The 15,412-nt window shown below is 59.6% G+C and overlaps 1 protein-coding gene across 3 annotated transcripts in view; it reads left to right on the top strand.

Moving 5' to 3' along the window:
• LOC116956760 (RNA-binding protein FXR1-like) overlaps window positions 1–15,412 on the top strand; it is a 44,942-nt gene that overhangs the window by 16,687 nt on the left and 12,843 nt on the right. For all 3 annotated transcript variants that reach the window (XM_076054691.1, XM_076054692.1, XM_076054693.1), the window contains exons 9-12: window positions 6,756–6,834; window positions 8,001–8,136; window positions 9,385–9,472; window positions 11,537–11,863. In XM_076054691.1, the coding sequence (XP_075910806.1) occupies window positions 6,756–6,834; window positions 8,001–8,136; window positions 9,385–9,472; window positions 11,537–11,863 (630 nt within the window). The remainder of the gene's footprint in view (window positions 1–6,755; window positions 6,835–8,000; window positions 8,137–9,384; window positions 9,473–11,536; window positions 11,864–15,412) is intronic.

Below are 15,412 nucleotides of genomic sequence, written 5' to 3' on the forward strand. Positions count from 1 at the left end.
CCATCACGCTCACCACCACCACGCTCGCCACCACGCTCACCACCGCCACCACGCTCATCACCACCATCACGCTCATCACCACCACGCTCACCACCACGCTCGCCACCACCACCACCACGCTCACCACCACCACCACCACGCTCACCACCACGCTCACCACCACGCTCACCACCATGCTCACCACCACGCTCGCCACCGCCATGCTCACCACCATGCTCACCACCACCACCACGCTCACCACCACCACGCTCACCACCACGCTCACCACTGCCACGCTCACCACCACCACGCTCACCACCACGCTCACCACCACCATGCTCACCACCACCACGCTCACCACCACCACCACCACGCTCACCACCACCACCACCACCACCACCACGCTCACCACCACCACGCTCACCACCACGCTCACCACCACCACCACCACGCTCACCACCACCACGCTCACCACTACCACGCTCACCACCACGCTCGCCACCACCACCACCACGCTCACCACCACCACCACGCTCGCCACCACGCTCACCACCACGCTCACCACCATGCTCACCACCACGCTCGCCACCGCCATGCTCACCACCACGCTCACCACCACGCTCACCACCACGCTCACCACCACGCTCACCACCACCACGCTCACCACCACGCTCACCACCGCCACGCTCACCACCGCCACGCTCACCACCACGCTCACCACCACGCTCACCACCACCACACTCACCACCGCCACGCTCACCACCGCCACGCTCACCACCACGCTCACCACCACGCTCACCACCACCACGCTCACCACCACGCTCACCACAACCACGCTCACCACCACCACCACGCTCACCACTGCCACGCTCACCACCACCACGCTCACCACCACGCTCACCACCACCATGCTCACCACCACCACGCTCACCACCACCACCACCACGCTCACCACCACCACCACCACGCTCACCACCGCCACACTCACCACCACCACGCTCACCACCACGCTCACCACCACGCTCACCACCACCACGCTCACCACCACGCTCACCACCACCACGCTCACCACCGCCACGCTCACCACCACCACCACGCTCACCACCACCACCACGCTCACCACCACCACGCTCACCACCGCCACGCTCACCACCACCACGCTCATCACCGCCACGCTCACCACCGCCACGCTCACCACCGCCACGCTCACTACCGCACTCACCACTGCCACGCTCACCACCACCACCACCATGCTCACCATCACACTCACTACCACACCCACCACATGGGGGTAGAGACGTGGGGTTAGAGACGTGGGGGGTAGAGACGTGGGGGGGGTAGAGACGTGGGGGTAGAGACGGGGGGGGTAGAGACGGGGGGGGGTAGAGACGTGGGGGGGGGGTAGAGACGTGGGGGTAGAGACGGGGGGGGGGGGGTAGAGACGTGGGGGTAGAGACGTGGGGGGGGTAGAGACGTGGGGGGGTAGAGACATGGGGGTAGAGACATGGGGGTAGAGACATGGGGGGTAGAGACGTGGGGGGGGGGGTAGAGACGTGGGGGTAGAGACGTGGGGGTAGAGACGGGGGTGGGGGGTAGAGACGTGGGGGTAGAGACGTGGGGGTAGAGACGTGGGGGTAGAGACGTGGGGGGGGTAGAGACGTGGGGGGGTAGAGACATGGGGGTAGAGACATGGGGGGTAGAGACGTGGGGGGGGGGTAGAGACGTGGGGGTAGAGACGTGGGGGTAGAGACGGGGGTGGGGGGTAGAGACGTGGGGGTAGAGACGTGAGGGGTAGAGACGTGGGGGGGGGGTAGAGACGTGGGGGGGTAGAGACATGGGGGTAGAGACATGGGGGGTAGAGACGTGGGGGGGGGGTAGAGACGTGGGGGGGGGGTAGAGCGTGGGGGTAGAGACGTGGGGGTAGAGACGGGGGTGGGACGGGGGTGGGGTAGAGACGTGGGGGTAGAGACGTGGGGGGGGGGTAGAGACGTGGGGGGGTAGAGACATGGGGGTAGAGACATGGGGGGTAGAGACGTGGGGGGGGGGGTAGAGACGTGGGGGGGGGGGGTAGAGACGTGGGGGTAGAGACGTGGGGGGTAGAGACGTGGGGGGTAGAGACGTGGGGGGGTAGAGACATGGGGGTAGAGACATGGGGGTAGAGACATGGGGGTAGAGACATGGGGGGTAGAGACGTGGGGGGGGGGGTAGAGACGTGGGGGGGGGGTAGAGACGTGGGGGTAGAGACGTGGGGGGTAGAGACGTGGGGGGGGGGTAGAGACGTGGGGGGGGGGTAGAGACGTGGGGGTAGAGACGTGGGGGTAGAGACGTGGGGGGGGCGGTAGAGACGTGGGGGTAGAGACGTGGGGGGTAGAGACGTGGGGGGTGGAGACGTGGGGGTAGAGACGTGGGGGGGGGTGGAGACGTGGGGGTGGAGACGTGGGGGGGGTAGAGACGTGGGGCGGGGGGTAGAGACGTGGGGGGTAGAGACGTGGGGGTAGAGACGTGGGGGTAGAGACGTGGGGGTAGAGACGTGGGGGTAGAGACGTGGGGGTAGAGACGTGGGGGATAGAGACGTGGGGGGGGGGTAGAGACGTGGGGGGGTAGAGACGTGGGGGTAGAGACGTGGGGGGGGGGTAGAGACGTGGGGGGGGGGTAGAGACGTGGGGGGGGGGGTAGAGACGTGGGGGGTAGAGACGTGGGGGGTAGAGACGTGGGGGGGTAGAGACGTGGGGGGGTAGAGACGTGGGGTAGAGACGTGGGGGGGGGGTAGAGACGTGGGGGGGGGTAGAGACGTGGGGGGGGGGTAGAGACGTGGGGGTAGAGACTTGGGGGGGTAGAGACGGGGGGGGGGTAGAGACGTTGGGGGGTAGAGACGTGGGGGGGGGGGGTAGAGACGTGGGGGGTAGAGACGTGGGGGGGTAGAGACGTGGGGGTAGAGACGTGGGGGGGGGGGGGTAGAGACGTGGGGGGGTAGAGACGTGGGGGGGGGTAGAGACGTGGGGGGTAGAGACGTGGGGGGGGTAGAGACGTGGGGGGTAGAGACGTGGGGGGGGGGTAGAGACGTGGGGGGGGGTAGAGACGTGGGGGGGGGTAGAGACGTTGGGGGGTAGAGACGTGGGGGGGGGTAGAGACGTGGGGGGTAGAGACGTGGGGGGGGTAGAGACGTGGGGGGTAGAGACGTGGGGGGGGGGGGGTAGAGACGTGGGGGGGGTAGAGACGTGGGGGGTAGAGACGTGGGGGGTAGAGACGTGGGGGGGGGTAGAGACGTGGGGGGGGGGTAGAGACGTGGGGGGTAGAGACGTGGGGGGGTCGAGACGTGGGGGGTAGAGACGTGGGGGGGGGGTAGAGACGTGGGGGTAGAGACGTGGGGGGGGGTAGAGACGTGGGGGGTAGAGACGTGGGGGGGGGTAGAGACATGGGGGGTAGAGACGTGGGGGGTAGAGACGGGGGGGTAGAGACGTGGGGGGTGTAGAGACGTGGGGGGTGTAGAGACGTGGGGGGTGTAGAGACGTGGGGGGTGTAGAGACGTGGGGGGTAGAGACGTGGGGGGTAGAGACGTGGGGGGTAGAGACGTGGGGGGGGGTAGAGACGTGGGGGGGGGGGTAGAGACGTGGGGGTAGAGACGTGGGGGGGTCGAGACGTGGGGGGTAGAGACGTGGGGGGGGGGTAGAGACGTGGGGGTAGAGACGTGGGGGGGGTAGAGACGTGGGGGGTAGAGACGTGGGGGGGGGTAGAGACATGGGGGGTAGAGACGTGGGGGGTAGAGACGGGGGGGTAGAGACGTGGGGGGTGTAGAGACGTGGGGGGTGTAGAGACGTGGGGGGTGTAGAGACGTGGGGGGTGTAGAGACGTGGGGGGGTAGAGACGTGGGGGGGTTAGAGACGTGGGGGTAGAGACGTGGGGGGTAGAGACGGGGGGGGGTAGAGACGTGGGGGGTGTAGAGACGTGGGGGGTGTAGAGACGTGGGGGGGGTAGAGACGTTGGGGGGTAGAGACGTGGGGGGTGTAGAGACGTGGAGGGGGCAGAGACGTGGGGTGTGTAGAGACGTGGGGGGTGTAGAGACGTGGGGGGTGTAGAGACGTGGGGGGGTAGAGACGTGGGGGGGGGGTAGAGACGTGGGGGTAGAGACGTGGGGGTAGAGACGGGGGGGGTGGAGACGTGGGGGGGGTAGAGACGTGGGGGGGTAGAGACTTGGGGGGGTCGAGACGTGGGGGGGTAGAGACGTGGGGGTGTAGAGACGTGGGGGGGGTAGAGACGTTGGGGGGTAGAGACGTGGGGGGTGTAGAGACGTGGGGGGGTAGAGACGGGGGGGGGGTAGAGACGTGGGGGGGGTAGAGACGTGGGGGGGGCAGAGACGTGGGGTGTGTAGAGACATGGGGGGTGTAGAGACGTGGGGGGTGTAGAGACGTGGGGGGGTAGAGACGTGGGGGGTAGAGACGTGGGGGTGTAGAGACGTGGGGGGGTAGAGACGTGGGGGGGTAGAGACGTGGGGGGGGGTAGAGACGTGGGGGGTAGAGATGTGGAGGGTAGAGACGTGGGGGGTAGAGACGTGGGGGGTAGAGACGTGGAGGGTAGAGACGGGGGGCGTAGAGACGTGGCGGGGTAGAGAGTGAGCTGTAGAAGGACAGGGGTAGAGAGACACGAGGTCACCCGTCATCATCACGAGGTGACCCCATCATCATCATCGTCATCATCACGAGGTGACCCGTCATCATCATCACCACGTGGTGACCTGTCATCATCACGAGGTGACCTGTCATCATCACGAGGTGACCCTGTCATCATCATCACGAGGTGACCTGTCATCATCATCACCACGAGGTGACCTGTCATCATCATCACGAGGTGACCTGTCATCATCATCATCATCACGTGGTGACCCTGTCATCACCACGAGGTGACCCCTTCATCATCACGAGGTGACCACGTCATCATCAACATCACGTGGTGACCTGTCATCATCACGAGGTGACCTGTCATCATCATCATCATCACGACGTGACCTGTCATCATCATCATCACGTGGTGACCTGTCATCATCACATGGTGACCTGTCATCATCACGAGGTGACCTGTCATCATCACGAGGTGACCTCTCATCATCATGTGGTGACCTGTCATCACGAGGTGACCTCTCATCATCATCATCACGAGGTGACCTCTCATCATCATCATCACGAGGTGACCCTGTCATCATCACGAGGTAACCCTGTCATCATCATCATCACCACGAGGTGACCTGTCATCATCACGAGGTGACCTATCATCATCATCACGAGGTGACCTGTCATCACGAGGTGACCCTGTCATCATCATCACGTGGTGACCTATCATCATCATCATCACTTGGTGACCTGTCATCATCACGAGGTGACCCCGTCATCATCACGTGGTGACCTGTCATCATCACGAGGTGACCTGTCATCATCACGAGGTGACCTGTCATCATCACGAGGTGACCTGTCATCATCATCACGTGGTGACCTGTCATCATCATCATCATCACGTGGTGACCCCGTCATCATCACGAGGTGACCTGTCATCATCATCACGAGGTGACCTGTCATCATCATCACGAGGTGACCTGTCATCATCACGAGGTGACCTGTCATCATCATCACGTGGTGACCTGTCATCATCACGAGGTGACCTGTCATCATCACGAGGTGACCTGTCATCATCATCACGAGGTGACCTGTCATCATCATCATCACGTGGTGACCCCGTCATCATCACGAGGTGACCTGTCATCATCATCATCATCACGAGGTGACCTGTCATCATCATCACGAGGTGACCCCGTCATCATCACGTGGTGACCTGTCATCATCATCACGAGGAGACCTGTCATCATCACGAGGTGACCTGTCATTATCATCACGTGGTGACCTGTCATTATCACGAGGTGACCTGTCATCATCACGAGGTGACCTGTCATCATCATCACGAGGTGACCTGTCATCACCACGAGGTGACCTGTCATCATCATCATCACGAGGTGACCTATCATCATCACGAGGTGACCTGTCATCATCATCATCACGTGGTGACCTGTCATCATCACGTGGTGACCTGTCATCACCACGAGGTGACCTGTCATCATCATCACGAGGTGACCTGTCATCATCACGTGGTGACCCCATCATCATTACGAGGTGACCTGTCATCATCATCATCACGTGGTGACCTGTCATCATCATCATCATCACGTGGTGACCCTGTCATCATCACGTGGTGACCTGTCATCATCACGAGGTGACCTGTCATCATCATCACGTGGTGACCTGTCATCATCATCACGTGGTGACCCTGTCATCATCACGTTGTGACCCTGTCATCATCACGTGGTGACCTGTCATCATCATCATCACGAGGTGACCCCGTCATCATCATCACGAGGTGACCTGTCATCATCATCACGAGGTGACCCTGTCATCATCATCATCACGTGGTGACCCCATCATCATCATCACGTGGTGACCCTGTCATCATCATCATCGTCATCACGAGGTAACCTATCATCATCATCATCATCACGAGGTGAACCTGTCATCATCAACATCACGTGGTGACCCCGTCATCATCATCACGAGGTGACCTGTCATCCACATCATCACGAGGTGACCTGTCATCATCATCACGTGGTGACCTGTCATCATCACGAGGTGACCTGTCATCATCATCACAAGGTGACCTGTCATCATCATCATCACGTGGTGACTCCGTCATCATCACGTGGTGAGCCCGTGTGTTCCCTCTACCCCCGTGCCTCTCAGACGCAGGAGGCTGTGAACAAGGCCCGGGCGCTGCTCGAGTTTGTGGAGGAAGCGGTGCCGGTCCCTCGCCACCTCGTCGGTGAGTCGCCCCTCGCCACCGTCATCACCGTCGTCGTCGTCATCATCATCGCCATCGTCGTCATCACAGTCATCATCACTGCCATCATCGTCATGTCAGCACCGTCATCGTCTTCATCATCATCACCGTAATCATCGTCATCGTTATCACCTTCGTCATCATCGTCATTGTGCGGTGTTTGCGTTGTTGCCGTGTGTGCGGTGAGTGCGCGGTTAATGCGGTGATGGTTATGTGTGTGTGGTGTGGTGGTGGTTGTGTGGGGTGTGGTGGTGGTTGTGTGGGGTGTGGTGGTGGTTGTGTGTGTGATGCGGTGTGGTGGTGGTTGTGTGTGTGGGGTGTGGTGGTGGTTGTGTGGGCTGCGGTGGTGGTTGTGTGTGTGGGGTGTGGTGGTGGTTGTGTGTGGAGTGGTGGTGGTTGTGTGTGGAGTGGTGGTGGTTGTGTGTGTGTGGGGTGCGGTGGTGGTTCTGTGTGTGGGGTGTGGTGGTGGCTGTGTGTGTGTGTGGTGGTGGCTGTGTGTGTGGTGCGGTGTGGTGGTGGTTGTGTGGGGTGTGGTGGTGGTTGTGTGGGGTGTGGTGGTGGTGGTGGTGTGGGGTGTGGTGGCGGTTGTGTGTGTGTGTGGGTGCGGTGGTGGTTGTGTGGGGTGTGGTGGTGGTTGTGTGTGAGTGTGGTGGTGGTTGTGTGTGTGTGTGGAGTGTGGTGGTGGTTGTGCGTGTGGGGTGTGGTGGTGGTTGTGTGTGTGTGTGTGTTTGGTGGTGGTTGTGTGTGTGTGTGTGTGGTGGTGGTTGTGTGTGTGTGGTGGTGGCTGTGTGTGTGGGGGGTGCGATGGTGGCTGTGTGTGGGGGGTGCGATGGTGGCTGTGTGTGGGGGGTGTGGTGGTGGTTGTGTGTGTGTGTGTGGTGGTTGTGTGTGTGTGGGGTGTGGTGGTTGTGTGTGTGTGGGGTGTGGTGGTGGTTGTGTGTGTGTGTGTGGTGGTGGTTGTGTGTGTGTGTGGGGTGCGGTGGTGGTTGTGTGTGTGTGTGTGTGGTGGTGGTTGTGTGTGTGGGGTGCGATGGTGGTTGTGTGTGTGGGGTGTGGTGTGGTGTTGGCTGTGTGTGGGGTGTGGTGGTGGCTGTGTGTGTGTGTGGTGGTGGCTGTGTGTGTGGGGGTGCGATGGTGGACTCGACCAGGCAAGGTGATCGGCAAGGGTGGGGCGAACATCCAGGAGATGGTGGACAAGTCTGGCGTGGTGCGGGTCCGCGTGGAGGGTGACAGCGAGCGGAGCGGTGGAGTCCACCACCACGGAGGGGCGACTCAGCCACGCCAGGTAGCTCACCCGGTCCGCACGCTCCTCCCCCTCCTCCCCCCCTCTCCCTCCCTCCTTTCCTCTTTCCCCCCTCCAGAATCAGAATCTCCGGTTAGCACGGCTGGTTACGTACATTCTGAATGAAGTTCAACGCACATAGAGAAACCCACAGACTCACACAGAGACCTACATACTCACACAGAGACCCACAGACTCACACAGAGACCCACAGACTCACACAGAGACCCACAGACTCGCACAGAGACCCCCAGACTCACGCAGAGACTCACACAGAGACCCACAGACTCACACAGAGACCCACAGACTCACACAGAGACCCACAGACTCGCACAGAGACCCCCAGACTCACGCAGAGACTCACACAGAGACCCACAGACTCGCACAGAGACCCCCAGACTCACGCAGAGACTCACACAGAGACCCACAGACTCACGCAGAGACCCCCAGACTCACGCAGAGACCCACAGACTACACAGAGACCCACACACTCACACAGAGACCCACAGACTCACACAGAGACCCACACACTCGCACAGAGACCCACACACTCGCACAGAAACTTCACGTGATTATCTTTAAGTGCACCGAACCTGGCACAAGCGCCGTGCCGATGTTAGCACCACTTAGTAATGAATTGCCGGCTGCTGTGTCTGTGTGTCTGTGTGTGTTATGGGGAGCGGTAGTGTAGCGCTTAGCGCTACCCTGCGCTATGAACCCGGCGACCCGGGTTCGATTCCCGTTCACGGTCAACACAATTTACGATTATCTGAGCCTCGCTTAGGTCGACTCAGCCTCAAATGAGTACCTAGTGTGTAAACATCGCCACTGGGGAGACAAAGCCGGCCGGGCGTGGTGCTGGTAGCCACCCACCCTCTCGTGTGCCACAGTGCCGGTAGCCTTCATAGGTGCTGCTCGCTAACAGCACTTGCCCCTACAGCCTGTTAGAGGCTACACGGGGGACCTTTGTCTGTGTCTACCTTCACAGGCGCTGCTGCTACTCGCTACTGACAGCACTTGCCCCTACAGCCTGTTAGAGGCTACACGGGGGACCTTTGTCTGTGTCTACCTTCACAGGTGCTGCTGCTACTCGCTACTCACAGCACTTGCCCCTACAGCCTGTTAGAGGCTACACGGGGGACCTTTGTCTGTGTCTACCTTCATAGGTGCTGCTGCTACTCGCTACTCACAGCACTTGCCCCTACAGTCTGTTAGAGGCTACACGGGGGACCTTTGTCTTTGTGCGGCAGGGGCCTGGTTCCGTTTGTGTTTGTGGGCACCAAAGAAAACGTCGCCAACGCTAAAGTCCTCCTCAGCTACCACGTCACCTACCTCCAGGTAGCTCACCTACCACTCACCTACCACTCACCTACCACTCACCTACCTCCAGGTAGCTACCACTCACCTACCACTCACTCACCTACCACGTCACCTACCTCCAGGTAGCTCACCTACCACTCACCTACCACTCACTCACCTACCACTCACCTACCACTCACCTACCTACAGGTAACTACCACTCACTCACCTACCACTCACTCACCTACCACTCACCTACCACCAGGTAACTACCACTCACTCACCTACCACGTCATCTACCTCCAGGTAGCTCACCTACCACTCACCTACCACTCACCTACCTACAGGTAACTCACCACCTACTACGTCACCTACCTACAGGTAGCTCACCTACCACTCACCTACCACTCACCTACCACTCACTCACCTACCACTCACCTACCTACAGGTAACTCACCACCTACCACGCATTCACCTACCACTCACCTATCACTCACCTACCACTCACCTACCACTCACTCACCTACCACTGACCTACCACTCACCTACCACTCACTCACCTACCACTCACTCAGTTACCACTCACCTATCACTGACCTACCACTGACCTACCACTCACTCACCTACCACTCACTCACCTACCACTCACTCACCTACCACTCACCTGCCACTCACTCAGCTACTACTCACCTACCACTGACCTACCACTGATCTACCACTCACCTACCACTCACTCACCTACCACTTACTCAGCTACCACTGACCTACCACTCACTCAGCTACTACTCGCCTACCACTGACCTACCACTCACTCACCACTCAGCCACTCACTCACCTACCACTCACCTTCCACTCACTTACTTACCACTCATCTACCACTCACCACTCACTCACCACTCACCTACCACTCACTCACCTACCACTCACCTACCACTCACTCACCTACCACTCACTCACTCACCTACCACTCGCCTACCACTCACTCAGCTACCACTCACTCACCTACCACTCACCTACCACTCACCTACCACTCACCCACCTACCACTGACTTACCACTCACCTACCACTCACTCACCTACCACTCACTCACCTACCACTCACCTACCACTCACTCACCTACCACTCACTAAGTCACCTACCTGCAGGTCACTCACCTACCACACACGTTTCACTTTCCACCCTCAATTACCACTCACCAACCTTTCTCTCCCCCATGTCCCCGTGTCTCTCCCCCCCATGTCCATGTGTCTCTCCCCGTGTCTCTCTCCCCACGTGTCTCTCTCCCCTCTCCGGTGTCTCTCTCCCCACCCCGGTGTCTCTCTCCCCACCCCGGTGTCTCTCTCCCCACGTGTCTCCCCACCCCGGTGTCTCTCTCCCCGTGTCTCTCTCCCCGTGTCTCTCTCCCCACCCCGGTGTCTCTCTCCCCACCCCGTGTCTCTCTCCCCACCCCGGTGTCTCTCTCCCCACCCCGGTGTCTCTCTCCCCACCCCGGTGTCTCTCTCCCCACGTGTCTCTCTCCTCATGTGTCTTTCTCCTCACGTGTCTCCCCACGTGTCTCTCTCCCCTCTCCGTTGTCTCTCTCCCCACGTGTCTCTCTCCCCACCCCGGTGTCTCTCTCCCCACCCCGGTGTCTCTCTTCCCACCCCGGTGTTTCTCTCCCCACGTGTCTCTCTCCCCACGTGTCTCTCTCCCCACCCCGGTGTCTCTCTCCCCACCCCGGTGTCTCTCTCCCCACCCCGGTGTCTCTCTCCCCACCCCGGTGTCTCTCTCCCCACCCCGGTGTCTCTCTTCCCACCCCGGTGTTTCTCTCCCCACGTGTCTCTCTCCCCACGTGTCTCTCTCCCCACCCCGGTGTCTCTCTCCCCACCCCGGTGTCTCTCTCCCCACCCCGGTGTCTCTCTCCCCACCCCGGTGTCTCTCTCCCCACCCCGGTGTCTCTCTCCCCTCTCCGTTGTCTCTCTCCCCACGTGTCTCTCTCCCCACGTGTCTCTCTCCCCACGTGTCTCTCTCCCCACCCCGGTATCTCTCTCCCCACCCCGGTGTCTCTCTCCCCACCCCGGTGTCTCTCTCCCCTCTCCGTTGTCTCTCTCCCCACACTCAAGGAGTTGGAATCCCTGCGCCTGGAGAGGCTCAAAATCGCCGAGGAGCTTCGCCAGATCAACGTCGGCGGCTCTCCGGTGGGGGGGGCCATGGCGGTGGGGGGGGGGCCGTGCTGGTGGGGGGTCGGGGGTCGGGGCCGTCCCCCCCCAACCGCCGGCCCCCGCGGGGCCGCCGGGCGGACGAGAAGGTGGACGAGGAGGAGGAGGACGAGCGAGGAGGAGGAGGAGGAGGTGGAGGAGGGTACCAGACGGACGAGAGTGCGGGCGCCTCGTCCGCCTCGTCGTCGACGACGTCGCGGTCGCCCGCGGCTCCGCTCGGCGACTCTCCCGGTGAGGGCCGCTACTCACGGCACAACGGGAGACACGGTCACCCGCACCTCGGATTGGCACGGCCTGGGGCTACGTACGGTGCGACAGGAGCTCGGGGGTGCGTGCGTGGTGGCATCACTACTGTCACCACCACTACCACCACCACTGTCACCATCACTACCACCACCACTGTCACCATCACTACTGCCACCACGACCACTAGCACATCAACCACCACCATCACTGCCGCCACCACTATCACTACCGCCACCACGACCACTATCACATCAACCATCACTACCGCCACCACGACCACTAGCACATCAACCACTACCATCACTGCCGCCACCACTATCACCATCGCCACCACGACCACTATCACATCAACCATCACTACCGCCACCACGACCACTATCACATCAACCACCACCATCACTACCGCCACCACTATCACCATCACTACCGCCACCATGACCACTATCACTACCGCCACCACTATCACCATCACTACCGCCACCACTATCACCATCACTACCGCCACCACTATCACCATCACTACCGCCACCACGACCACTATCACTACCGCCACCACTGTCACCATCACTACTGCCACCACGACCACTATCACATCAACCATCACTACTGCCATCACCATCACTACCGCCACCACGACCACTATCACATCAACCATCACTACCGCCATCACTATCACCATCACTACCGCCACCACGACCACTATCACGTCAACCATCACTACCGCCACCACTATCACCATCACTACCGCCACAACGACCACTATCACCATCACTACCGCCACCACTATCACCATCGCCACCACGACCACTACCGCCACCACTACCGCCACCACTATCACCATCACTATCGCCACCACGACCTCTATCACATCAACAACCATCACTACCGCCACCACTATCACCATCACTACCGCCACCACTATCATCATCGCCACCACAACCACTATCACATCAACCACCATCACTACCGCCACCACGACCACTATCACCATCACCACCGCCACCACGACCACTACCACATCAACCACCATCACTACCGCCACCACGACCACTACCACATCAACCACCATAACCACTGCCGCCACTACTATCACCATCACTATCACATCAACAACCATCACCACTACCGCCACCACTATCACCATCACTACCACCACCACGACCACTACCACATCAACCACCATCACATCACCACCGCCACCACGACCACTACCACATCAACCACCATCACTACCGCCACCACTATCACCATCACTACCGTCACCACTATCACCATCACTACCGCCACCACTATCACCATCACTACCGCCACCACGACCACTATCACGTCAACCATCACTACCGCCACCACTATCACCATCACTACCGCCACCACGACCACTATCACCATCACTACCGCCACCACGACCACTATCACTACCGCCACCACTGTCACCATCACTACTGCCACCACTATCACCATCACTACTGCCACCACGACCACTATCACATCAACCATCACTACTGCCATCACCATCACTACCGCCACCACGACCACTATCACATCAACCATCACTACCGCCACCACTGTCACCATCACTACCGCCACCACGACTACTATCACATCAACCATCACTACCGCCACCACGACCACTATCACCATCATTACCGCCACCACTATCACCATCACTACCGCCACCACCATCACTACCGCCACCACGACCACTATCACGTCAACCATCACTACCGCCACCACTGTCACCATCACTACCGCCACCACTGTCACCATCACTACCGCCACCATGACCGCCATCACTACCACATCAACCACCACCATCACTACCGCCACCACGACCACTATCACATCAACCATCACTACCGCCACCACGACCACTATCACTACAGCCACCACGACCACTATCACGTCAACCATCACTACCGCCACCACTATCACCATCACTACCGCCACCACTATCACCATCACTACAGCCACCACGACCACTATCACGTCAACCATCACTACCGCCACCACTATCACCATCACTACCGCCACCACTATCACCATCACTACTGCCACCACTATCACCATCACTACCGCCACCACGACCACTATCACGTCAACCATCACTACCGCCACCACTATCACCATCACTACCGCCACCACGACCATATCACATCAACCATCACTACCGCCACCACCATCACCATCGCCACCACGACCACTATCACATCAACCATCACTACCGCCACCACCATCGCCACCACGACCACTATCACATCAACCATCACTACCGCCACCACTATCACCATCACTACTGCCACCACGACCACTATCACATCAACCACCATCACTACCACCACCACTATCACCATCACTACCGCCACAACGACCACTATCACCATCACTACCGCCACCACTATCACCATCGCCACCACGACCACTACCGCCACCACTACCGCCACCACTATCACCATCACTATCGCCACCACGACCTCTATCACATCAACAACCATCACTACCGCCACCACTATCACCATCACTACCGCCACCACTATCATCATCGCCACCACAACCACTATCACATCAACCACCATCACTACCGCCACCACGACCACTACCACATCAACCACCATAACCACTGCCGCCACTACTATCACCATCACTATCACATCAACAACCATCACCACTACCGCCACCACTATCACCATCACTACCACCACCACGACCACTACCACTACCTCATCAACCACCATCACATCACCACCGCCACCACGACCACTACCACATCAACCACCATCACTACCGCCACCACTATCACCATCACTACCGTCACCACTATCACCATCACTACCGTCACCACTATCACCATCACTACCGCCACCACGACCACTATCACGTCAACCATCACTACCGCCACCACTATCACCATCACTACCGCCACCACGACCACTATCACCATCACTACCGCCACCACGACCACTATCACTACCGCCACCACTGTCACCATCACTACCGCCACCACTGTCACCATCACTACCGCCACCATGACCGCCATCACTACCACATCAACCACCACCATCACTACCGCCACCACGACCACTATCACATCAACCATCACTACCGCCACCACGACCACTATCACCATCACTACCGCCACCACTATCACCATCACTACCGCCACCACTATCACCATCACTACCGCCACCACGACCACTATCACGTCAACCATCACTACCGCCACCACTATCACCATCACTACCGCCACCACTATCACCATCACTACTGCCACCACTATCACCATCACTACTGCCACCACTATCACCATCACTACCGCCACCACGACCACTATCACGTCAACCATCACTACCGCCACCACTATCACCATCACTACCGCCACAACGACCACTATCACCATCACTACCGCCACCACGACCACTATCACTACCGCCACCACTGTCACCATCACTACTGCCACCACTATCACCATCACTACTGCCACCACGACCACTATCACATCAACCATCACTACTGCCATCACCATCACTACCGCCACCA

Source organism: Petromyzon marinus, chromosome 67 (genome assembly GCF_048934315.1).
Source record: "Petromyzon marinus isolate PM22_M1 ecotype Great Lakes invasive population chromosome 67, UKy_Petmar_22M1.pri1.0, whole genome shotgun sequence".
NCBI lineage: Eukaryota > Metazoa > Chordata > Hyperoartia > Petromyzontiformes > Petromyzontidae > Petromyzon > Petromyzon marinus.